Source organism: Photinus pyralis, unplaced genomic scaffold (genome assembly GCF_008802855.1).
Source record: "Photinus pyralis isolate 1611_PpyrPB1 unplaced genomic scaffold, Ppyr1.3 Ppyr1.4_LG4, whole genome shotgun sequence".
Taxonomy (NCBI): domain Eukaryota; kingdom Metazoa; phylum Arthropoda; class Insecta; order Coleoptera; family Lampyridae; genus Photinus; species Photinus pyralis.
The window spans coordinates 2,491,694-2,519,065 of record NW_022170511.1 but is presented as its reverse complement, the minus strand read 5'-3'; the positions used below and the strand labels follow the sequence as shown (position 1 = coordinate 2,519,065).

The window sequence follows — 27,372 nt, the reverse complement described above, 5'->3', positions numbered from 1 at the left end:
GCCATATAGTTGGACTGCTATTAGCCCTCACAGAGTTGTATACAGGGTGGTGACTTGCGTAACGCATCATAGGGATTTCAATGTAAAATTCATAACATGCGATTATTGGCTCCCCAAATTATTTTAGAGCAAAAATGTATTAAGGTTTTCTGTCAAAAAAATTTTTTTACGTCAATCAACCGTATTAGTTTTCAATTTTTTGCATAATAAAGACGGAAAATTGGAAAAATAAAACCCCCATCTTCTTCAATAATCTGTGATGCCATGGAATTTTATAATACAAAAACAACGCCAATATCCGTCATGCCATGGAATGTCTGCTATAAAACAAATCAAATTCTATCAAAAAGTATTATATTTATAACAGCGAATTCAACATAAAGAAAGACCATTACTAAAAACGGTTTCCTAATATAACAATTTACAATAAATGTTCGAATAAGTCACCATTAACTGCAAGACAGTAACCAAGTCGATCATAAAATCCATTTCGAACTGCTGCTAATTGATAACTGGATATCTTTTTGTTTTAGAAAATTCCATGGCATCGCAGATTATTGAAAAAGATGTGGGTTTTATTTTTCCAATTTTCCGTCTTTATATGCAAAAAACTGAAAACTAATACGGTTGATTGACGTAAAAAAATTTTTTCTACAAAAAACCTTAATACATTTTTGCTCTAAAATAATTTGGGGAGCCAATAATGGCATGTTATGAATTTTATATTGAAATCCCTATGATGCGCTACGCAAAGTCACCACCCTGTATAAGAACTCTGTGTTAGCCCTATGCTTTCAATACAAAATGGGTGGTCACGGATAGAGGGCACTGTAGTCGTGGGTATGTGAATCTCAGGGTAAACTAAAGTCGTATGAACACCACTCGGATCGCGTGAAGAGCAGCTTTCTAGTAACCGCGTAGTACGGGAAGTTTTAAATACTCTTCATTATTTGCTATACGTCCACAAATAAGAATAAGTTTGCTTTTTTTTGGGATATCAAGGCGATTAATTAATTGACGTTTCACGTTTGTTAATTTATAGGTTGACAGTCTCAAATCGTGTCTCATCGGACAAACTCGTTTACCCTGAAACTGACATACCCAGGCGATGTCCTTGACCATATTTTAGTTACAATTAGCAGTCCATGTACTATGTCTAAGGTAGATACTCGCAAACAGCATTGCCAGATTTCGGTAGAATGCTTAAACTATCGACTTTCGATCGAATCACGAATGGACAGAATCCGCTACGTTAAAGTTTATAAATCGGCCTTTAATCGTAACAATTCCATCGTTATGATAAATTGTTATTTATACAATTTATGCATAGACATCTCGGCCGCTTTCTTTCGGTGATCCAAACGGGACTGGATTGTCAAATCACGTTCTTTCGAAGTGTGCTAAAATCGTGAACAAACTGAACATACTTTGATTTAAATTCGCTCGTTCTTTCGTAAAACGTGGTGCTACAAATCACGATCTTGAAATCATGATCGCGAACGCGAAGTAGCCGAAAGAAAGCGCCTTATGAATCCACCTTAAGACACTGGCCACAGGTGTTTAATTTCTCGTAAACCAGCCTTTACTTTTCCATTGTAGCTACTACTACATGCAAGTCTACAGGAACTATTCATGATTGGAAGCATTTCGAAATTCGAACTACTATACATAACCACATTTGTCTGTACCGTTGCTTTATTTTGTAAACGAAAAATTACAAATGTATCTCTTAAGTTCTATTTGAAATGAATTCAGTTCGCAATTTCATACGATTCTCTAACAGAAATATATATCGAAAAGGATTCCATGATTTGTAAAACTTTAAACGTGCACAAAATATTTTCTTAATTTCCTGTTGCAGGAGAACCTGTTGGTATGGAAACCATTATTCTACAGACGAAACTAGTAAATTAAATATTGACTATGCAGACATTCCCATAGAAAGAATACGAAATTTTAGCATAATCGCACACGTAGATCATGGAAAAAGTACTTTGGCGGATCGAGTTCTGGAAACCACTGGTGCAATTAAACCGAGCTCTGGAAATGCGCAAGTTTTAGATAAACTGCAGGTCGAAAGAGAGAGAGGAATTACTGTGAAAGCTCAAAGCGCCTCATTATTATACAATTATAATGGCTCGGACTATTTACTAAATTTAATTGACACACCAGGTCATGTGGATTTTTCTAATGAGGAATGTATTTCAAAATCTTGTATTTTTAGTAGTAGCAATACAAATGTTACTATAGGTTTCACGGTCGCTGTCTGCATGTCAAGGTGTCATTTTATTAGTTGACGCGAACGATGGCGTTCAAGCTCAAACAGTGGCAAACTTTTATCTCGCTTTCGGAAATGATTTGATTATAATTCCAGTTTTGAATAAAATCGATTTGAAGAATGCAGACCCAGATAGAGTGGCAAAACAGTTAGAAACATTGTTTGACATTGACCCAAAAGAAGTTCTAAAGGTAAGTTTTATAATTCATCTGAAAGAACGTCAATGTTAAAAGCTTTCGTTGATATTCAAGATTGTTAACAGTTCACCAATGTTATGCAACTGTTTTCTTTCAGATCTCAGCGAAATTAGGCACTGGCATACATGAAGTACTAGAAGCTGTTATTAAAAGGCTACCACCCCCACACGTGGAAAGGGACTCATCCTTCAAAGCTCTACTCTTCGACAGTTGGTACGACCGGTATCGTGGCGTACAATCCTTAGTTTATGTCCAAAATGGACAAATAAATGTGGGAGATAATGTCACTTATTACCACACAAATAAAAATTACGAGGTTAAAATGTTATCAATATTAAAACCCGAGGAGGTGTTCGTTAAGAAATTGTAAAGTAATCACATTTTAAATGTAATGATGTGTACAATATTGAATTTTAGAGTTGCAGGACAAATCGGGGTAATATGTTGCAATATGCGTTCCAGTAAAGAAGCGCACATAGGTGATACCGTACATAAGACTGGCACACCTGTAGAGCCCTTAAAAGGATTTAAACCTGTCAAACCAATGGTGTTTGCAGGTATATATCCTGTGGACCAATCGCAGCACGTTAATTTGAGAAGTGCAATAGAAAAACTGGCTTTAAATGATTCTGCTGTTAGCATTTCCATTGACACAAGGTGAATGTTGCTTATTATTTAGAATGATCAATTATCTATTGCTAAGAAATCTATCCTTCAGATTATGCAATTCGTTAACACAAAAATACCCCCTCTTATTGCTGTGAAAAAATTTTTTTAAATTTATTGGCAAGAAGCTTTTCCAGAAATGGTAATCAGATTATCATATGTCAGATATTATTGTACGTATCTAACTGACCAAAGACATCTACACGATAAGGCATAGGTACTCGGCCCTCTTGTCAACACTAGCACAGGGTCTGCATTAGGACTATTATTTTGTGCGGGTTTGAAAAATACTAAATGGAATAGTCTACAATAAAATAAAAAGTCCATAATACAGTAGACTCTCAGTAATCCGGAAAATATCGGACTGGGTTCTGCTGGATTACATGAAATTCATTAATAAAAACGCTTAAAAAAAACAAGTGTTTTACGGTACCAGAACAACTAATAATAATTTTACTGTTTTATCATTTCTAAATGTGTCTTTTTTGCTTGATTATTGTGAGAATGTAGTTAGGGTTGTGTTTAGTCGTTGGAATATTGTAAAAGGCGAAAAAAAGCGAAAAGAAATTAGATTCGGCTTAAAAAGCACGCAACATATTGATAGCCTCTTTTTAGTCAATCTCATCTTATAGGTTGGTAAAAATGCTTAGCATTTTAAGACTACACTATAGTGAGCATATTTTGCACAAATACAGTCAACAATGAGGTACCAATTTTACGTTTGTGTCTTCAGTTTTGAAGTGTAATCTATATTCGGTGCAATACGATTTTGCACGCCCATTTTGTTCGTTTTTATTAGAGGAACCCCATAAAAATTTCACTACAATTATTCCACATATAAGAAAGTTGGCGCATGCTACCCCAACGAACGCCGGAGGAATTTTCTCAACCTCACGAAAAAGTTGCCTCAATTATGTTTTATTATTATTTATTTAAAAGGGAAAAACTTGAAATCTTGATCTTCCGCTAAACCGCCGTTGGCCTTCTGTTAAACGTTGAAATATGTTTAAGCACGATTTACTCCAAAGAATAATAAGAAGTGTATAATCTGGAGATTGGAATTAGTGATTGTATAAACAAAATAAATTAAATAAACTTTTTATAGTCCTGCTTTAGGTCAAGGTTGGCGACTAGGCTTCCTGGGACTGCTACATCTCGAAGTCTTCACGCAAAGATTACAACAAGAGTACGACGCCGAAACCATTTTAACCGCACCATCTGTAACCTACAAAGTAAAATTAAAGGAAACGAAACAAACTTTGAAAGCGGGTAACTCGGAAATGTACATTACGAATCCGATTCATTTTCCGGATCATCTAACGGTTGAAGAATATTATGAGCCTATGGTGCTAGGTAAGACTGCAAGAGCCAGATAAGTTTGCCTCACCGTGTTTTTCAGGCACAATTATTACACCTGACCGATATTTGGGTGCGGTTTTGACATTGTGTTTAGAAAAGAGAGGTGTGCAAAGAAACGCGAGTAATATCGATAATGAACGGGTGATGATGCAATTTGATTTACCTTTATCTGAGATTGTGATAGATTTTCATGACAGTCTGAAAACGATTTCCTCTGGGTATGCCAGTTTTGATTATGAGCCAACTGGATTTGTATCTACGTACTTAGTGAAGGTATGAGCTTTGCTGTTTTTCACCAACGCAATGTGAATGCTTCAATATTACAAGTAAATTAAAAAAAATTATTCACAGATGGAAGTCTATTTGAACGGTGTTGCTGTTGACGAGCTCAGCAGCATAATACATGGTAGTCGAATTGACACAATCGGACGACGAACAGTTTTAAAACTTAAGGAAATCATTCCCAGGCAGCTCGTCCAAATTGCTATTCAGGCCAAAGTGAATGGGAAGGTTATCGCTAGGGAGACATTAAAAGCGTACCGAAAGGATGTCGCTGCAAAACTTGTAAGCTTTTACGTAAACAAGGATGTATATAAATTAGTGACATTTTATAAATTTTAGTATGGCGGCGATATTACCAGAAGAATGAAATTACTTGCGCAACAAGCTGCCGGAAAGAAAAAAATGAAAATGGTTGCCAATATCTCTCTACCACGAGAGACCTTTATTGATGTACTAAAGAAATAATAAATTGATTTTACTTTTTCATGACCCTCATCTAGTTATTCTCAGTGTGACTATTTTTTGGGTCCCAAACATTCATTTCCTTACAGAAGTTCTTTTACGTAGATTTCGTCTACCTATTGTAATGATACCAGAATATTTATAGATATATATTACTTCCAAGAAAAACTATAAGTTTTGTAATTATGAACCGACTTCGACCAAATTTTAAGGATTGGTGTAACTCAAATATCTCAGTCAAGTTCGTAAATCAGCCAATTCCGCCATATTGAAACAAAATGGCGGACACAGAAATCTACCTGTACACATAATCGGCCAAGCCAAAACGAATTTTAATAATTGATGTCTTATATTTTGGATCAAAACTGGACCAGACCAGACTTAGTCTTCATGAACAACGCATTAACTGCATTAGAGTATGAAGTTAGATGGCGATGGCTTTATAATTATACAACCTTCAACAGAAGGTATAATAGTATTCTTTATTCATATATATACTATTAAGAAGCGAGTATATAATCAGGTCTTTAATGCATGCGCAACGAGTTTTAAAAGTATGACGTGAAGGATGATACCATTGACGACGTATCTTGTGAGCAGCAATGAATTTTGTAGTAACATAACTTAAACGAGTTTCAATGAATCGTTTAAAATATCAATGTGATAAAATAGAATTTTTTATTGTAATTATCATATAATTTACAAATAAAATGAAATCATATTGACGTTATAATCGAATGACTTTCTAATTAAGTGGCCTGATTATTCCTAATTCCATGATTGCCACTTGTGGTAAATTTACTTGTAAAAATCATCGTCTTTGTAAATAAAATAACTTTGGTTCAAGATAACACATCGTACCCGCTCAGTGGTTGGTTGCAGAAACAGAAAAAGTTGGTACCTGCAAAAGCCTGTTTTATAAAGAATATGAAAAGTTGTTGGCGTGGATGAATAGAAAGCATATTTCAAATAAAGTCTTAAATGCATCGATAATATGCTGGCACGAACGAAATATCAATACTGTAACTAAAAAGTGGCACAGATTTTGCAGCATACCTAAACCACGTGCGTTTGTGAAAGCTTCCAACAAAGGGTAACGATCCAAAGACATCTTTTGAATTGGCAGAAAGCGACCTGGGGAGATGATTTTTTTTATTTCAGTCCCAGATGATAGTTTCATACGCGCCAGAGATGATAGTCCATTCGCAGTCAGCGGATGTTCATAGGACGTTCACTTTATAATAAGAAAGATTTGGGAGAATTCTTTTGTCCTGAATTCCATTTTCAACTTTTTAGTTTTAAAACTTTACTATTATTGCAGATGATTTGGCCCGATCATTTGCATTGATTTTAATGGGAAGTATTTATTTTTGTAACGTGATAATCTGTACACCCATTGATCATTGATTTTTTTTAAAGATGGGCCATAGAAAGTACAATGCGATCAAAAATGAGTTGCTGTCGAGTCACCTTTGGAATTTTTGTTTACATGGGAAATCGTATACTTCACTTGAACTTCCAAAGGCTGCTCGACAGCAACTCATTTTTGATCGCCCGTTGCACACCTAGCATACGCAATATAAAGGCGTTGAGTTATTTAAAATGGGCCATAGGGAAATTTACATTGCGCAAATTGTTCTCAAATGTTGGCCTTGCGCTTAGTTATTTCACTGACAGTTCTCGATCTCATCCCTCAAACTGCATCAACGAAGCCGCTCGAAAAGGTGTTCATGTAGTACAATTTGACACAGGAGTGGGCACAGTAGCTGAGTGGTAATGCGAGCTATTCAGTGCCGAGTATCGGGTATTGTTTGGTTGCTGATAGAAAACAATTCGAGCACCGTTTGTAATCTTATACGTTTATATCTGATTTGAATTAGAAACAATTTCTACAGTATACTGGCATATATGATTCGCAAAGAAGCTATGACTGAAACAATATTGATGCAATGTAAATTTCAGTTTCCCTATGGCCCATTTTAAATAACTCGACGCCTTTACATTGTCGTATGCCCCATCGTAAAAAAACACCCTGTATGATTAGATCTATTAAACCAGAAAATGACCCAACATTTCAGAGCATTTAGGTACCTCTTTGTCGACTAAAAATTTTATAATTCTTTGTCCAACAAAACTTGAAACGTCCATAGTTCACATTTGGTGGTTTTATTAAATAAGTGAATCACGGTTTTGTTAAAAATATAAATGGTCACAGAAACTACATAACATTGAACTCGTCCACAATGAGTCCAGGAACCATCATTAGTTCATAGTTAACCTGACTTTTAGTGGACATTATGTAACCTCCCCAATGAAAATATCTTTTGCTACACAAACTAGGAGTTTTTAGTTCACAACTTAAACTTCAGTCCCCTTATCACACACACTGAGTGCACACAACAATCAAATGTTGCAACTTATCAATTGTTTAGATTCGTTAGTTTGCAACCTATCAATTGTTTACATTCGATTATTATCCTAGAATTGTACATATAAGATCCACTGAATAAGAAAAATGTTTTATTTAATTTAATGATAGGGTTCAAGTAAGAACAGACGAGAATTTCCATCAAACATTTTTTCTTTAAAATGCACCAATAAGGTTGAAGGAAAAAAGAATAGATATTTATTAATTTTATATATATATTACTATATAAAAGTTTACGAACATTTTTGAAAACAGTGAAAATAACAAATATAACCACACAAAATTGCACCTTTGACCTATAAATTTATTTGAATAAAAAGCTGAAAAAGGAACAAATTAAAAGTTAAAAAAGTACAATGAATATTTACCCATTACCTATACGGATAGCCCGAAGTTTTTGATCTAAAGATAGATAGTATTAAAGAAAAGAATACTGAAACAAGGATGACTCCAGCAATTGCTAATATTTTTTTCTTCTTTGGATCTCCTTTTCCACCCGATTCGGTTATTAATATCATACCTAAAACTATGGCGGCATCTGTGCATCATTAAGGAAAGAATTTTCTAGCTTGTGAAAACGATTATTGCATATGAAAAGGATACTCAATACCATAACAATATAAGTCTCAAGAACAAATTGTCCTTGTGAAGACCCGTGTATGTAAGCCACTTGGCCTTGTTGATTCTTGTGTGCAAACGGAGGTCCTCTTATATGATTCCACATTTGACCGGAAACCATAGTAAAACAGAAAAACAACGCCCCCGTCGCCCACATATTCTTGTTATACAAGAAGTCTAAATTATTTCTCCGCAAGTATAAAAATCCAGCTACAAGTGCAAACAGTACAACTAAAGCGGCAGTTCCCGAATAATTCGGCGGACGGAATAAACGAATCTGTAATTAAATGTAAAGTATAAATGAAAACGCTCTGTACAGTTTCCTACTTGAATGTCTGTTCTTTCGGTAATCCACTTAGCAATCGACTCGGCCGAGAAACCGATTCTTTGAATATCCATTGTATCCTGACTTTTTGGTTTGCCCTTGGGTGGGAAGTGAATGAACACTGGTGCAGTATTTAATCTCATCTACAACTTAGGTTCAAAATGAGTAGATGAGAATTTGATACAGACCAGTTGGAACACATCAGACCCTTCATCAAAATCAACTACGGCGAAGAATAATTTATTCGAATATGCTTGCGAGTACCTAAATGAATTGGCAACAATGGTGAATTCGTCACTGGCATGGCGACAAACCATGCACTGTCTTTGAGGGGCCATAGCCGTAAACATAACGACGACAGAATAGTTTCTTGGGACTGCTTTGACGAAATCTCGGAATTTATTGCCGTTAAACTTTAGTATCGACTTCTTATTTGCCATGTCTGTCAGTTGTTGAACTCTTTCGGCCATAGAAAGTCCCTGGAGGTGTTGAATAAATTAATATTGCATTAGCATGTCCCTAATATACCTGTTTGCGTGATTGACCATCAACATGGTAGAATAGAAAAATTGTGTACAGGAAAAATAATCCCAATATAAAGGGTTTCATTTTATTAAATATATACTTTGATACTTTAGCTGGTATTTGTGTTACAAGTGTGTACCTACGTGTACACGTCCACTTCGACCATTCCTCTTTAAACACACAAACCGAACCGACAGACAAACACGTCACGATCTTTGGTTAGAAATAGGATGTGTCTACCGCACCAACGAAAGGCGGTGACTAGAAATATGTTAAAACGTGTACAACAATCTTGTCAGTTTGCGATATACAGTGCGCAAATTTTAACTCTGAACGTTGAGTGACCTTCACCCAACGCTCTGAACCATTGATTATACACAGTATATAATTAATGTTTGAACATCAAATCTCTGGCATAAAAAACTCTTTATGATCAATTCTAAAATATGCAATATTGATACCCCTGTCAGTTATGCAGCACAACTTGCACACTAGATATATATTCGGTCGATTTGTTTAGCAGACTCTTAGATCATACATATATGATCTAAGAGCAAACTCAAAGTGAGATTTTCCAGTTATTTTACTAATTTGCTGTGAATTGTCAAACTTTCGAATTACTGTGTAACACAACGATAAAGAATTAGATTACTACACAACGTGGACAAAAAAATCTTACAAGAGATGTTCAAGGTGACTTCCGCTTTGTTCTAAACAATAAGCCAGACGATTTTTAAAAATTTTACAGAATTTCTTTAAAAAAAGGGATTTATTTCATTGCCGGTATAAAAATGTTGATCTTAATTTAATAAATACATTACATATTGACGTTTATTGAAAAATATTTGAAAAAGATTGCTTGCATATTTTAAGGACATTTCACGTTTGACATGGTATACTTTAAAATTTAACATTATATGCAGGAGACTTGTATGTTCAGAGTTAAAATTTACGCACTGTAGAGGCAAACTTGACAAACTCTATGCATTTTAAGAAATGGCCAATGCAGCAGGCATAGTAAGAAATGGAGCTCGAGTTCGCACTTTGCCTGCTCATTTCTAGAGATTTCGTGAAATGCTCATACATTCAGTTACCGTTATTGAAAGCCAGAAAAGTCCGATTACTTCCGATAAGATATGCCAATAAAACCGAAATTTGCCGATTTTATTTTTTTGCGTTGTGCACGGATGCACGATCCTGTTGAAACCAACAGTTTCCAACTTTTGTTTCTTTCGTACCGTACATGGTTGTATTCGTACTCTGTACAGTATGTACTTTTTTGATGGGTCACGTAGAAAAATAAAGTTGATGACGAGGTTGATGATCTCCGAATCGAAACCACAGTATATCCTTGTGACGAAACGTTGTATTAAAAATCTTTCAAGGCTGTTTTGTAGAGCTCAAAAATGGACAAAGAGAAAGTGCTTTTTTATTTTTCTGTATGTGTTCAAATAACATTAGGAAAACATACGTATGACACCGACAAATTTCGGTTTTTCTTGCACATCTTCAGAAGTAATGGAAATTTTCTGATTTTCTTTTACAGCATATTGTTTAATTTCGGAACGTTTCCATAATTTAATCATCGTCGTATTTTCTATGGTGTCCGAGATCCCCATAATAGACATCCTTAACTTGGACACGGTGTATATACGATATAACGATTTTAGTACTTTGTGGGTTGGGTTAAAAAACTTCCACTATTGGTCTTATTTAACGTAATAGTTTCGAAGCCGAAATTTATATCCTTTGCACTGGCGGCATGACGCAAACTAGAATAACACAAAATAAATCCACCCTACGATGAATTACAGGTGGTTAAATTTACTTCGCTCACGGCGCAACGCACAAAATTAAAACCCACCCCATAACGATTTACGGTTGAACGACTTAATTTCGCTGACAGCTTCGCGCTAATTGTCTAACGGTTGGACCCGAATAATCAATTTCCCAGTACTTTTTCTTTTTTATCGACACCCATTCCTGGACGGAACGGGTCTTTTTCACCAATAAAAACTATTTTTTTCGTCCAATCAGATCCTTGACATTAATAACTCAACGTCGAGTAATTTCCTACGAAGTCAGCAGTTCTCACGTTACATAGCACCCTCGATAACGACAATTGCAACATAAACAAAATCTTAGGTAAATGCCATTTTAGGAAATGAGAAAATAGATAAATCTGTAAGGAACAGCGGTAGGTAACCCTAAACATAGGTACATATTACGGTATTCAATAAACTTATCAAGCGGCCACAATGTTCTGGTAGTTGGTTTTTAAGTATGAAACAGAGCTGCAAAACACACGCCGCTCCAACGGACAATACTAACATTCTATCCAGTGCCCTGAACAGTGTGCGTTGTTTCAAAAACTATACAAACAACTTTGACGGCGTGCAAAATGTCAAGCGCAAAATTTTCATTCTCAGATACATCGGCGATTAATTCCAAGGCATTTTCAGAGCTAAAAATGAAGCACCTGAAGAAGACGTTTGAAGATCATGCACGCATCAAAAGTCAAATGTGTACCACTTGCAAACCTTGCCTAAAAGGAATTGTGGCCAATCGAATTTGGATGATATCTCTTAATATGTACGATGTGATGGGATTGTTGGATATTTGCCCGTGTGGAACGTTACATTCAGTGCGCCCATATATCAGTTACAAGTCAAAATAACGTGTACTCGACGCTTTTGTAAAAATAGTATCAGAATATATTATGGTAGAGTATGTTGTTATAAAATGAGTTGTACTAAATAGATTCAGGTAATTCATTTCTTGTGACTTTGTAATTTTTCAAGTGGTTCAAACACTAATTGCAATAATGATGATGATTTTAACACGAAACTTAAAAGTGTGGAGACTGGGAATTCAATTCCAGCAGATCAATTCGGTACCAGGAAAATGTGCGGCTTTCGTCTTGAAACTCGAAATTTAAAGTCCAATGTCATTCAAAATCTTATTAAAAATACTATGTTGGACATTGGAAATATGGTGTTTAAACTCGAAAGCATTCAACCACGGAAACCCGAAATGGCACTCAGAAAACGACGATGATGCCAAAAGAGCTGCGTTAAGCAGCAAGTACAACTGATTTATGCTACTCATCTTGACTTGTGCCATTTGCTTGCGTATTTTAAAAGAGATCCTACTATTCTTGCTACCATCCTCCTACAACCATCAGAACTTTTAGACACGACTCTTCTCCCTTGGCACCAGTCTGTTCTGTATATGATAGTAGGTAGAGTCCTTTGCACACAACAGTAATGTTGTTGTTAAGTATTAAAATTTACGAATTTGTGCAAATGGCAATAGAACATGTTATTGGCCTAGCTTCAAAAACCTTAAGTTTGGATTCGTCGTTTTTACCTTTAAATTTTGAGAGAATGTTTGCAAATTGTACAAGACATACCTACAAAGTTGGAACAAGACAGTGAGGAGAATAATAAACGGAAAATTTAGGACTTTTGAGGGTGCAGTTCGTGCACTCAAAACTGCAATGTAAGTGTATTTATCATGCATACAAACAGAGGTATCTGCATAGCAATTAGCAAGAAGGGCCATTACTGCGAAAACAAAAGCTAAGAATTGTGAAAAACCAAGCTTTTTTTACCGCCACCGACAAACCGAGGACATTGGATCTTTAAACACAGACATAGTTTCAACCGTGGTTGAATGGATGGACGGAATGGATGGTCATTTTCTCCTCTGTTGTTATCTCAATATCTGATGTTTTTCCAATTTCTCCTGAAAGGTTTAGCCTTCTCGATTCAGTGTCGCAGCGTGAGCAGTTTAGTGTAGTAGGTAGTGCGCGTTGTCCCCTCATTGGCCCATTGTTAGGAATGAGTCATATCATCGTAAATAACCATATTATTGAAATGTTTCACCGTGCATACTTATACAACTTATCATAAAACACACATTTATGAGATCTGACAAACGCGCGACTTTTTAGAAGGGGAAAGAGAGGGAAACCCACTGATATAAGTTCGTGGGGAAACATGTCTACGCTACAGTGATTTAACTTAGAATTAGAACAGTGGCGACAACGACAAGGTTAGTAGAAGCATTGAATAAGTAATAATTACTTATTCAATGGTAGAACTAACCTTGACCGCCTCTCAAGGTTAGTAGAAAGACTAACCTTGACCTAGTGTTAATCTGAATCGCGAATTATTTCATAAAAACGGGAAGTAACGGGCGATCAAAAATGAGGTGCTGTCGAGGCGTCGAGTCGCCTTTGGAAGTTCAAGTTAAAGACTAAAGTCACTATATTTAGTGACTTTATTAAAGACGATTTTTCATGTAAACAAAAATTTCACAGACGACTCGACAGCAACTCATTTTTGATCGCATAGTATACCCTTTTATGATCGCTCTGTAGAATTCGGCCTGATGAAGATTCGCTTTCAAAGTGATCCTAACCTTACATTTAACGTTTTGGGTGTTACATAATCCTTAGCTAGATCATAAAATTGTATTAACATGATCTAAGATATAATCATACATGATTTAAGCATTGTTTAATAAAGTATTTAAACAATGATCTAAGGTTACATATGATTTTATACTTAAATGACAGAAAGTTCTCGAAGCTTTTATACATTAAAATCCGAGTTCAAATCTTTCTGTTGATGTCTTAAAGAATGCGCAATAATAAATTACTATAGCTGCACTAAGTGAGAATAGTTTAATGATAATAACATGACAATTATCAGTCTTATAATTTGTTTATTAATCGGAATAGTTTGTGTTCTCGCAATTTTACTACAAGCTATTTACAACCGTTTTATTTATATAAAAGGATGCGTTGAGGCCCCTAGCATCCTTGAAGATATGATGGTTATCGATTATGCCAACAAGTCGGAGGTTTCACATTTGTTAAAAAGAGTGGCAAGTGATGGCCTAGTGACTTTGAGAAATAAACATTTCGTAACGTACACTGAAATGCTGCATTTGTTAGAAGCCGCTTTAGCATTTAAATTATCTGGAAACGTTGGAAAGGCGGCTAAGCTTTTGGATCGTGCTACGTCAGTTGCCCTACAAAGTCCTGATGTATTAAACCGGTATGGGGAATTTATCGAACATGTGCACAATGATATTGTCGCGGCAGATCTATTGTATTATAAAGCATTAACGTACTGTCCAAATCATAAAGGTGCATTGGATAATCGAAAGCGAAGTGCCCCTATAGTTGAAAAATTGGATTTAGAGATGTTGGCGTTAATTGACAAAAAACGAAATCTTTTACAGGAACGGCAAAAAACTAGCGCCGTTTACAGTGCTATGAAAAGGAAAATGTATTATTTACAGATTTACCACACCGTTGGACTTGAAGGGAATACTTTAACACTGGACCAAATAGTCTCCTTGTTAGAAACCGGACTGGCTGTCCAAGGAAAAAGTTTGATAGAGCACAATGAGATTTTGGGTGTTGAGTTGGCAATGAACTATGTCAAATTATTGATTAGGTATCCCACAATTAGTACCAAAGAAATACAGGCAGTACACAGTCGAGTTCTGGGTCATGTCGATCCTGTATCTGCTGGGAAATTACGACGAGAGCAGGTCTTTGTTGGAAGTCACGTTCCTCCAGAACCAGAAGATGTACCTTTCCTACTTGAGGGTTACGCATACTGGTTAAATTCAGATGCGGCCCACAGTTTACATCCAGTTAAGTATGCAGCGTTGGCACATTACAAATTAGTAGACATTCATCCATTCATGGATGGTAATGGTCGCATAAGTAGGTTAATTATGAATTTGGTGTTGTTGCGAACTGGATATCCACCAATATTGATATTTAAATATCAAAGAGACAAGTACTATCAAAGCTTAAACTTAGCGGATAGAGGTGATGTATGTCTATTTGTACGGTTTATTGCGGAATGTATGAAGAGTAGTTTAGAGTTATACCTTTCCAATGTTGAATATATGGCTGGCATAACGCATCTTGTGTAAGACAAATAGACTTGTTGCAGTTTGAGATCACCAGCTATTTGTATATATCATTGAATGGTTATACTTTGTAATAAATTTACTTTTTCCCATTCTTCTTTAATACGCCAGTCAATGAAGCCCAAAAAAAGGCGAATCGGAGAAATAATTGGTGTAGTCTGGGTTCTTGAACAACTAAAAGTTCTCACCACGGTGTGAGTGTGTTGGTCGGGTCTATAGTAGGTAACCATTTCCAATAACATTGAAATGCAAATTGACTTCGGTTGAAAGGTGCACAAAGTTGTAGATAGCTCGTTGATTTCTTGTTTGATAGATATAGGTCCCCTCTATTAATGAAAAGAATGGCGATGTCCAAATTTGGGCAAAATTTTCAATTAACCAAATTCGTCGCGGAAACGGCAAGACCCATTGACTTGATGTACAGGAACTATTTATAGATTTTGTAGTTGGTAGATCACTCCTTTGAAGGAAATGAGTTAAATTTTGTACTCTCATTCTCATATACCTACTTATTATACAGGGTGATTCCTATAGTACCTGCCACCGTTTGGGAGCGTGTAGGTGGTGCGTAGGGGAGTATTTTGATATAGGACACTTGGGGTCGGAAATCTAAAATAAGGGTGCCAGAGCCAAATTTACCTTCTGGAATTTCGCGCCTGTAGGTAGGCAACCCAACCGGCCGGCGGTGCACACGGAGCGATCTCAGGCGGCGATGTGTGGCTGACACTTGATCAGAATTTTGTTTAAACCCACGAAATCCCGTCTGCAACGACGCGTATCAAGTGAATAAACACTATGGCACGTTTTACTAACACGGAATACGCGGACATGCACTTCATGTACGGATTGGCAAATGGTAACGCACGAGCTGCACGACGAGCGTACGCTGAGCGGTATCCAAACCGTCAGTTACCCTGCAGACAGGTCTTTCAAGAAGTTCACTTCCGACTGTGCGAGACAGGGCAATTGCAGGTAAGCTGACGGAGGCTTAACTTTACACACAGATTCGTGATGCACATCGATACTTGGGTCATTTAAGCACCCATTTCGAAAAGTTTGTTTGTTTACACCGACCTCCTCCTATTTCGCAGCCCACTAGCGCCCGTGATCGCGATCGCCCGTTGGTAAATGCCTTAGAGGAGGATGTGTTGGAACGTTTCGAGGCAAACCCGCGTACTAGCACTCGACTTGTAGCAGATCAGGTGGGTTGTAGTCAACACACAGTGTGGAACATCGCCAACAACAACAACTTACACCCCTATAAGTTTAAGAAAGTGCAAGAGTTACGGCCGGGTGACCATGAAAGGAGGCTGGAATTCTGCAACTTAGTCGTCCAGGAGGAAGAAGCTAATCCGAACTTTCTGAGGAGCGTGCTAGTTACTGACGAGAAAGGATTCTCAAGAGAGGGGACCTTCAATCCTCGTAACAGCCACTCCTGGGCGGAGCACAATCCTCATGAAACGTTTACGCGAGGATACCAGGACAAGTTTTCTTTAAACGTTTGGGCTGGCATCCTGGGGGACAACCTACTGGGGCCTTACATCCTCCCTCCGCGTCTAAATGCCCATAATTACCTGATTTTCCTGCGCGCGAGGTGCTACCAGAACTTTTAATGGATGTTCCAGTGAACTTGTACTGGGACCACTGGTTCCAGCACGATGGGTGCCCTGCTCACTACGGGCGGCAGGTGAGGGAACACTTGGACCAAACCTATCCGGACAGATGGATCGGCCGTGGAGGTGCGGTGGAGTGGCCTGCCCGCTCGCCCGTCATCACCCCATTAGATTTTTACTTGTGGGGTGTGATGGAAGCGCACGTCTACGAGACTCCCGTCGAATCCGAGGAGGACTTAATTGCGCGCGTCGTCATGGCCGGAGAGGCTGTTCGCCAGGACATAGGAGTCTTCACGCGAGTTCGAGGGGAGTGGTTGGCTAGATGTAGGAAGTGCATTGAGAACAACGGTGGCCACGTTGAACACTTGTAAACGTTATTGCTTTTGACTGTCGTTTTCCTCCTTCCCTCCCATGTCGCTTCCTCGCGCTAACTCGCTCTGCATCGCTCCGCGCGAAACGTCGGTCGGTTGGGTTGCCTACATACAGGCGTGAAATTCCAGAAGATAAATTTGGTTCTGGCGCCCTTATTTTGGATTTCCGACCCCAAGTGTCCTATATGAAAAGACTTCCCCTAGGCACCCCCTATACGCTCCCAAACGGTGGCAGGTACTATAGGAATCACCCTGTATATTAGGTACTTATTTCGGTTAAGCTGGCAGAGCAAAATTTTCAATTATTCAACAATTTCGTCGAAGAAACAGCAAAAACACATTGACTTATTAATGCACAAGAACTAGATTTTGTCATTGAATAAAAAATTAAGATAATAATAATAATATGTATTAATTCCCAAGACAAATTTTGAATTGTATAGGATACGTCAGAAACACAAAATACAATTTAAAAATGTTGGTCAACACAATACAATGGACAAAATAAAAGAAAGAATGGAATATAAATTTTACTAGAGATCCGCAATTTTTATCAATACAATTTAGAAATTCATCAATGTAAGTAGTGTATGGTGCATTGACTAGAAGAAAATTTTCCCACATAGCAGACCTATATACATTGCATATAACATGCAAGATGTTCAATAGGATATTCTATATGTATGTTAAACATTCAGAATGAATTTTCTATAGATATTCCTCTAACATTCGTGAAGTTTACTAGCATCTATACCTACATAAATAAATTCTTTTCACTGAGTTAAGCTTTTTGTTTATTGAGTCTCCTAGTATCAGGGACCCGGACCGAACCGAAAAAGAACCGAAAACCGGACCGAAACCGGTATTTTTTTCAGGACCGAAAATCGAACCGAAACCGTTATTCCTTCAGAAATGGAAACGTATTGAGAACCGGAACCCATATTACTTTTTTCGGTTCTTTTCGGTTTTTTACGGCAATCACGTCCTGAAAATTGTAAAATATTACTCTATGATTGCCATCGGTGGATTATAAATTTTTAATAAGGTGTCGAAATTGAAGGCATTACGGGTGGCGGTGGCGGTAATTTAGCCACTACTTAAAAAAATAAAAACGGAGGGGCGAGGTTTTAGAAAATAAAATTTTCTGTTTTTTAGTAATAAATTAAGTGTAAATACATATTTCCTTCTTCCTCCTTTATTCCCCTTGTCGTTATAAATCTTCACACCTATTAATTAATTAACAAATCACGTTGTTATAATGAATTTTTTTAATGCCAAACTTGCTCAAAAACTAGAACCGAAAATAACCGTTATGAACCGAAAAGAATGCGCAGAACCGAACCGTTATTTCCTTTTAGAACCGGAACCGGACCGGAACCGTTATAAATATTTTCGCTTAAAAATAATCAGAACCGATATTTCATTTGGGTCCGAGTCCCTGCCTAGTATACAATGAAAAATGTGCTTAAGAAATTATTATTGTTTTATTTAACACTGTAGTCTTGAGTCATCTTGATTGTGTTCTTGTTCAACACTATAATAGCGCGAGTTCATAACAAATAGGTATTGCTAACATACCTGCCATTCTTGTCCTTATATTAATTCCCATCCAGTCTTTACATTTCACTACCACATATTTGCAATTTTAGGTCATGCACACCCGAAATAAAAATCATTACTTTCACTGTCCAAATTAGATAAACAAACTCATTATAAGCTCGCGGAATAACACTCCTGATTTTAGAAAAATAAACTGTATTTGCAGTCGCCGTAATTCACAGAAAATTAGACCTTCACGTTTAGTAACGTCGGTAATACAGAAAACGCATGTATCTAATCCAAAACGTATATACATACCATATAATCCCATGTATATACATAGAAAATCCTCGTGAGGAGGTATAAGATTTATACATAAAAGATACATACAATGTGTGTGTCTATACATCCAATAGCACATCCAAAATGTATATTTATAGAATATCCATACTGGACATAAAATACATATGTCTATAATGAATATACATAGTATATATACATAATGATGGACAGGATATTCCCTGTACATTATGGATTTAAAATGTATATACATAAGATATCGAATGCTATGTGGGTTTTAAAGAAGTTTTAAAGCACTTTATTGTTCCCTGACTTCTATAAGTGTACTTGGAAGAGCATTAAATAATTTAATGCTCATTGAGGCTGGGAGAATTATGGGCAAGTTTAATAAGCCTTGTTACTACGCTCACTGTATTTATTTTTAATTTCCTTTTTTCCAGTAATTTAAGTATAAGTAATTACCTTTTGTATAATGTGAATTGTACACAAAACTTTAATTTTTTGGGGCCTCTCCCGGTAAGACTAAATAAATAAATAAAGGGGCGATAAATTGTTGTTTATTGCGCGTGTTGTAATTATTACCTTAAGGCTGGACAGTACACCCGTTCCGTTGCCCGAAAACGCGTGATTTCGTTCCACGATATCTTAATTCTGAGTGAAGTTGAAGAAGGGGTCGAATATTCCTGTGAAAGCTAGACAATAACGCCGGGGTTTACTAAAATGTTTTAAAATAATCTTTTTTTTAAGGGCAACGTCGAGGGCTGTTAGGGTGTCATATTTTGGAAAAGAAAAAAGGAAATAAATTTTCCTGGCGTTATTGCCTAGATATTAAGTTTACGAACGTATCTTAATTTTGGAAATTGTTCCAACTTCATTTATAGATAAGTTATCTTGGAAAAACAACTTAAAAGTTTTCCTCAAAAGCGCGAAAAGATAGCTTCCGCCGCGTGGCTGGTTTTATACAGATAGAAAATGTGCATTATAATTGGACTAAGTTTATGTTTTTACCATCGAACACAAATTAATATTATAAATAACCAAATTTGGGGATTGACAATAGGCAACTTTACATACTCCGTTCTGTATGTACAACTGTCCAGCCTTAAACTACAACGCTACAACGTGACCCTCAAATTCTACCCCATTCTACTAACCTATCCCTTGGAGTGTTATTAAACCTTTTGAATAAAAACTAAACTAAACAAATATAGAAAACGAGCTCCTGGGTATGGCTATAGCATGTGCAACAAAACCAAATTTTAAACCTGATGTTGGGTTTGCTTTTGTTTAAAATGTATATGTATGACATTTAATTGCTTCCATAAATAAGAAAGTTGGCACTGCACATCCTACACAAAACCAAATTTGGAAAATGGCGCTACATTTGCTTTTATTCCAAGTGGCTATGTATCAAATTTTATTTAAACGCCACCATAAATAAGAAAGTTGGCACTGCACATGCGCAAATCCAAATTTTCGAAACTGCCGTTAAATTTGCTTTTATTGCAAGTGGCTATGTATCAAATTTCATAAAATAAAAAGTTTGCAATTCTACTTATAAGTGGTCGAGATGCGAAAAGGGCACTGTGAATGTTGATCGATTAGGCTCAATTTTTGGAATTGCGTTTTATATGTCTAAAGCTATACGCATATTGAATTTCATGCAATTCGGTTCATAACTCACGGAAATGTCAAAAGGGCCTTCCTTATGTTTTGGGTTACATTGCCAACTCACGAACTCCGATCTACAAATTTGATAAAGAATCCATCTACTAAATTTTATCGTAATCGGTTCATTCATTATCGAGATATCGTGCTAACGGACGGACAGACACCGCAAAATTATAAACTCGCTAGGGGCTCGTTAATAAAGGTTTATATTCAAAGGTTAGACCATTGAATGGTTAAACGTAACCCGTTCAAACAAATGGTTGAGAAAGGGATCCGCGGTACTTGCTAAAGGGGAGGGTAACTGAGGCATGGATCATGCATCTTATGTGCCAAAATTTACACTACGTTACTGATTTGTTGATTTAATATGCTATGGTCTAATCACACAATCTATATAGATACAGTCTACACTCAAGACTGTGGTCTAGTCTCTAGTCCAGCTAGAACACTTGTTAAGTACACTAAGTTGCCTAATCAACAGGCGCCGGTACACGATGATAGTGAACACATCTACCTGTTGCCTTTGTTTGGTGCTGCGCTCTGCACAAAAATCGTACATTTACATTCTCTTACCGGATTCGAGACCAGTTACTAATTTAACGCGTACGTGATGGAGTTATGTTGCGGTGAATAATTCTGTTGGCGATAGTTTTATAAGGGTTTTCCAAAATGATTATTTATATTCTCCACGATCCGTAATAACTCGTTTCATTATGCATCGTTTCACACCCAATCATATTTTGTGCGCTCTTTTGTTAACACATTCTTAATTAGTATACCTGTTTGATTTTTTTTTGTTTTGTACCTGGTTAAAGTTTTGTTAATTTGTTTACAATGACGACACGCCTGCAATGCTTCCTGCTCATGTTTTGTGTGTTATACTTCGCCAAGGTAAGTTGCAGTTTCAATTGTTTTTTAATTACTAGATTTAAATAATCTTGGCCTGTGAGGAGCACTAGCTAGATTGCACTATTTTTAATTTTTTATAGTGCGTAACCAGATGTAACACATGTAGACCTCTTCTGCTACAACTAAACACTCTTTAAGGGTCTTATCTGCATTGAACTACTTTCTAATTTTAAGGTAATTTAAGACTCACAGTATACTCGCGCACAGCTTGGGGTCTATCGGTTGTGTAATTTAAAAAAAAAGCAATAGTTCTTAATTGAGTTTTTAGAAGTGAATTAGTAATACCAAATTTCATTAATTGAAATGTAGGTAATTCATGCGCCCACTTAAATTGTGTGTAAAATAATTCATATCCTTTACCAACTGCTTGTTGCTCGTAATTAAATCATTTCTCGTCAATTAATCGTTCATTGAAACGTTGGCATTTAAACAAAGCATGAAATTAATAAATAACTTCATGTTTAGCAACACAATTAATTAAGTTCATAATTGAATCCGTACAGTTTCACATTTTCGTAGATAATTTTTAGCTTGCAAATGTACCTAATTTAATTATCGTTTGTGTTCTATTTTGATTTGTTATGCTAAAGCTGGTGTTAATTAAAAAAAAACGTGTCTATTGACAAATATAATGGAAAAGTTAGTAAGATGTGATTTAAATAGAAAGAACCGAGTGAAGATCGATATATTTAGATAAAAAAGGAAATTGGAAATCTTGTGTACAAGCGTTCAGAAATATACAAGAAAAATTGCTGGAGACGTTTTGGAAATGTGGAATGCAAGGGGAAATTGCAGTAGATATCCATTATGTTCGAAAATATCCGTTTATGTCCGCGGATATTCAAGGAAATCCCCAATCCGGTGGATGTAGGAAGATGTTCGAGGATATCTTCGTCAATGTTGCGGTATAGTGACATTATTATTGTTTTATTCGAGATTGTATTATTACTTATTGGATCTAATTGGGCCACTACAATTGCGTAAACGTTCCGCCCAATATACACTATTAAACGTATTCGGCAGGTAGAAGTGCACTATAGAGAAACGACAATGTATTTCCCAGCGAGGAGCCTTTTGAAATTAGCTTCAACGTACTACTTCATCCAATCTCTTTTCTAGCATCAGTAAGAGCAATAACGTACGTTGAACTTCAAATCCATAATCAAAAGACTTCGTGAATTCCTTCGCGAAAAAAATAGTATTCATTCGGTTTGCCTTGTGATGTGTTCAACCTGAAGACACAACGGTAATATCTATCAGGGTGTAAACATTATTATGCAAAAAACTGGGCGTTGGAGGTGACAAAAACAAATATTTTTTTTTCAAAATAAACGAGGTCCAAAGTTCTTTCGTCGCCTCTAAAAGTATCAAAATTTGCGTTTCGTGTTCAATTTATTCTCAGCAGTAACTACTCCTTATCGCTAGGTATGCATTAAGGTTGATTCTCACTTAACATAACGTTTCCATACCATATCCTTTCCATAACCATTCCGTAAATTATTATACCTATGAAATTGACCTTTAAGTGATATGTGCGTAAGACATTTAGCCGCGCGCTAATACACATTCTCCTTTCCGTTCACATATGGAAGGCGAATGTGTATTAGCGCGCGACTGAATGTCTTACGCACATATCACTTAAAGGTCAATTTCCTAGGTATAATAATTTACGGAATGGTTATGGAAAGGATATTGTATGGAAACGTTATGTTAAGTGAGAATCAACCTTTATATGTTTATGTTTTGAACGGAGTAAATCATCTTATCCATCACGTGCCGCGCCTCGAGTAATTGCCGTGGGAGCGAATTTTTTTTCGTATCGCCTTTCTGTTTTTAAAAAATTGCGAAATCTCGAAAGTAAATGTGGTACCCAATGCCATGCGAGGCGGGAAAAATGTGTGCACCAGAATTCCAAAAGTGTAAAAGAATTCCAGAATTCCAAAAAAAGTTCACCATACTTCGAACGAATTCCAGTGACTGCCAGAATGAATTCCAATGACCTTCAAAAATAAATTAAGTTTCTTGCAAAACGCAAAGATATCTAACCCATGTCAACACATTGGTATCCATACCAATAGGAAAGAGCATGTCTTTGTTACATATGACCCTCGATATGACCGTTTCAGTTGGGAAATGGTTGTCTTGCCATCTGAGTTATCGGACCGCTCTATTGACCCTCCCTTATACTGTTATAAATGCCACAAATTATTACGTGTCATTAACAATAACCGTAAACTCATTTTATTCATTCCCAAGGTATCAAATACGGTTTAAATGTGTATATATTATTCAATTTCAAAGACATATCAACAATTTTCAAAAGCGCTTTTAAAGAGATTGATATTCTATATGACAGTTGCGAATTTCGGGCGCAAATCGATCCCTAAAGTTCCCAAAACCTGTTCTGACGATCTTCTCATTTTTTTGCGAATTTTTGAGTCTCCCACTTTAAGAGCGGATGGCTTCGCCAATATTGTATTGTATTGTGTCGATGTGTCGAAGTTATAATCGAATTTTTATCCCGTACCGCAAGGTTTTCAAGTTCTAGACGAGGTTCTAGATGAAGTTTTTGATGTTTTTGCAAAAGGATCCAACTTCTGTGGCATAACAAAAATACTTGGCCGCTTTGGAAAAGCCCAACTTTGGACAATAATCGTGCAAAATGTGAACACGTAATGTACCTACCTACCAAGAACCAATCAGACGCGTAAACCGTAAGAAACAGCAGTGTATTTTAGTATCATTGCAATAGTTTTCGGGTGGTATGGTAGGAGCCCGGGTAGGAGTCTCGACAAAATAAATTGAATACAAATTTTCAGTAAATACTTACCGAGATATTTGCGAACCCCCTGGTATCACCGATCGATATTCTCTGTTTTCCAAACCGCGTATCTGTATCTAGGCGGAATTCGAAGATCTCGGCGGATTTCCAAAGAAATATCATGGATCTGGTGGATGCGCGATTATATCCATGAGATTCTACCGAGGATTCGACGATATCCATGAATGTTCTAGGATATTCGTCGAGATTTAAGGATATCCATGAAAATTTGAGGATAAGCGAAGATATCCCGTGGATTTCCGAATAGTGTTGTGAGGTGCGAATATTTCCAAGCGAATTTTGCAATATTTCCGGAAATATTCGCATTGATTAGAACGAATATTCGCACATCGGAAATTTCCCATACATTCTCGAGAACATTCTTCCGAAATTTTCAGTTCATATACTAGGTTTTAATCTATCAAATCCCGATTTCACGAGGTTACGCGATGGTTTACGAAGTATACCTACGTGAAGTAGGTCTTCACGTAAAAGTTCTTCATTACTCAGGTGGTATCAAATTTTAAATCCGTCCTATTTTCGTGAATGTTTTAGGTTTTTGATCTTCATTCTTATTTTCGTGATTTTGATAGAGTTTTCTTTAATTTGTCTAATTTTTAGAGTTTTGTTTGGAAGGTGCAGTATTTCGACTGGACATAGACAGTACCAAATCAAATGTATTGTCACCGCTTTAGCACTTTTGATTATGTATTGTCAGAGCTTAACTCGTGCATGTTCTGTTGTTAGCATAAATTCAAATGATGTCTTTATCCAACAACAAGATGTCTGCAATAGAAGAGGTCTATAATGAAAAAGGTGGGATTCCAGGCTTTGTTTTTAACTAAATCACGGAGGAACTGACACATTAGTATTTTTTGTACAGTTGAGATATCTGAGGGAGGATGTTGCTTCTGACCACGGCTGTAGTACATACTTGAAAATAAAGGAAAATTTGATTTAGTATCAAGTATGTCTACTGCCTTAATTCTAGACTTAATGCTAATGAAATTAACATACAATCGCAGAAATTTTCACAAAAGTCGTGGGAAAATTGTGTCGCATTTACAAAAATACCAACTTTCGTCGTAATTAATTTATTATTAATTTATGCTAGAAATTATGGCATGGAAAACTATTTTGTAGTACCCGGGTCAAAACTTTATCTGTTTCTGTTTTCAATATTTTCCTTCTCTTAAAAAGATAAAATTAATGTTGGTATTCTTTACGTTCATCTCAGGTGAAACTGGAACGATTATTATTGTCGACATTATTGTTCTTGGGCGTGATGTAATCAATTATAATTAAGTAGATTATTAGACTGAGATTTACTGAAATTACTCTTGTGTCATTTAAACGAAACAAAAAACTATTAAAGTCTCCGCATTCATGTGGGTAATGATAGCGCACTCTTCTTCCGTAAAGTGGCATCGTTTTGGTGGAAACAACATTTTCTATAGCGAGTCAATTTTCAGATTTTCGGCAGTCCCTGGCGTTCTTAATATTTACCTTCCAATATTTAATGGTATTCTCTCACGTTCTCTAGTCTTTTCTGGTATTCTTTAGGTATTCTAAGTTGATCTCTTTAATTTCTCTATGATTCTATTTTCACTTTCTGACACTAATGTCGGAGCAAAAGGCATATATATTTGAGTTTGGGAACCACCTTCTCTCAATCTGACAATTCGACCTCTATCAAATTCGATTTCATTGGCGATACTTACATCTTCCAAAAGAAAGGGATAGAAAAAACCGAGGAAAAAACCCACCAAATAGACACTTAAAAATTGCCAAAAATAGACCTAAATAATGACTGGTCAAACCAGAAACAATGACGTTTTCTTGGTGGTAGGTGTAAAAAAAAGTTGTTTGTAATAAGGAAATCTGTGCCCATGAATTCAAACCTGCAAGGTGCACGTTATGGTACCCGAACACCATAGCATTTGCATTGAAAACGCTCTAAAAATCTTACACAATAAATTCCCACCACCTTTATCTAATAAATAATAAATTCCCACACGGACAAGACAAGCAATGTGTGCTTCTCAAAAAAAAAACCGTAATTTATAATTATTATATTTTTGTATGAAATACCTACTAGTGATAAATTACAGGTGGCAAAAACGCGAAGTTTGAAATTCCGAAATATACGCAAATTCTATGGGAATTTTAGCGATACGCCTTTGAGGTTGAATTTCCCATTTTTTTTACTGTTTTGTGTTCGATACTTTCCGCCTCGAAAAGAAAGTGTTAAAAATTGTCACATCATGGTTGGGTTGATCCACGAGTTGTATGCAAGATTAGGCGATCAACTATTAATTATTACATCTATTTACTTAACTAATGCAGTTAACCGTTGAGTGAAAGATTCCTTCACTCAACAAGTTAACAAAGTAAAGCACAAACATAAGCAGCGCTTCAAAAGCTTGCCGCTCACAGTCAAGGTGTGATATTCTCTTTAATAATCATCAGTTTTTTAATGACATACAAAAAAACTTGATTTAATTATGGTGTACTGGTCCTTTGCCCGCTGAGATCAGTTTTGCGAACGTCATTTGGTTATTATTATTAACCTTGGAGCTGTTATTGTAGCACGTTTATTATTAACTCTGCAGACTTTACAAACGGATTGCTTCAATTTGATTTTGTGTATAAATTCCTTTTATTACCTATTATTAGCCATTGAAGGAAGGCACTTGAAAAATACTTATGTTGTAACGGTAATAAGCAATATCATTCTTGCAAATCAATTTGCTAATTTTTTTACTCTCGTGTTTCTGCTCGTTTTTCTGGAACTGTCTAAAAAACTTGACATCGTCAAGATACTGACATCGTCAAGATACTGATAATAGTGACAATCGAGGTGATAATCATCTTCTTCATGAGGTCCACGTATGTAGTTCAGAACCCTGCATCACATTTGACACTGGGAGGCATGACATGCATAACTGCATATTGGAAGACACGGGCGTCTGTACTCTCCATCCGTCCACACTCCCATTTTTGGGGGGCCAAGGTACTACGTGATCGTAACAGCGAAGAGGTTATGGCGA

At 36.4% G+C, this 27,372-nt stretch overlaps 3 protein-coding genes across 3 annotated transcripts; 2 read left to right on the top strand and 1 right to left on the bottom strand.

Annotated features, from left to right (window-relative positions):
- The first annotated feature begins 1,658 nt into the window (after window positions 1–1,658).
- LOC116169424 (translation factor GUF1 homolog, mitochondrial-like) lies at window positions 1,659–5,271 on the top strand. The gene is made up of 9 exons (XM_031485510.1): window positions 1,659–1,813; window positions 1,862–2,195; window positions 2,251–2,469; window positions 2,573–2,841; window positions 2,893–3,132; window positions 4,247–4,494; window positions 4,541–4,773; window positions 4,852–5,064; window positions 5,122–5,271. Exons 1-9 carry the CDS (start codon window positions 1,746–1,748, stop codon window positions 5,245–5,247), a joined length of 1,950 nt encoding a protein of 649 aa, XP_031341370.1. The 5' UTR covers window positions 1,659–1,745; the 3' UTR covers window positions 5,248–5,271.
- Window positions 5,272–7,873: 2,602 nt separating this feature from the next.
- Window positions 7,874–9,362, bottom strand: LOC116168254 (tumor suppressor candidate 3-like). Its single transcript, XM_031483963.1, has 6 exons — window positions 9,144–9,362; window positions 8,804–9,094; window positions 8,618–8,758; window positions 8,276–8,567; window positions 8,048–8,210; window positions 7,874–7,992 (listed from the first exon to the last, which is right to left on the bottom strand). The coding sequence occupies exons 1-6, from the start codon at window positions 9,222–9,224 to the stop codon at window positions 7,977–7,979; spliced, it is 984 nt and encodes a 327-aa protein (XP_031339823.1). The 5' UTR covers window positions 9,225–9,362; the 3' UTR covers window positions 7,874–7,976.
- A 4,617-nt stretch (window positions 9,363–13,979) lies between these two features.
- On the top strand, window positions 13,980–15,101 carry LOC116167967 (protein adenylyltransferase Fic-like). The gene has a single exon (XM_031483593.1). The coding sequence runs from the start codon at window positions 13,980–13,982 to the stop codon at window positions 15,099–15,101; it is 1,122 nt and encodes a 373-aa protein (XP_031339453.1).
- The last annotated feature ends 12,271 nt before the right edge of the window (window positions 15,102–27,372 follow it).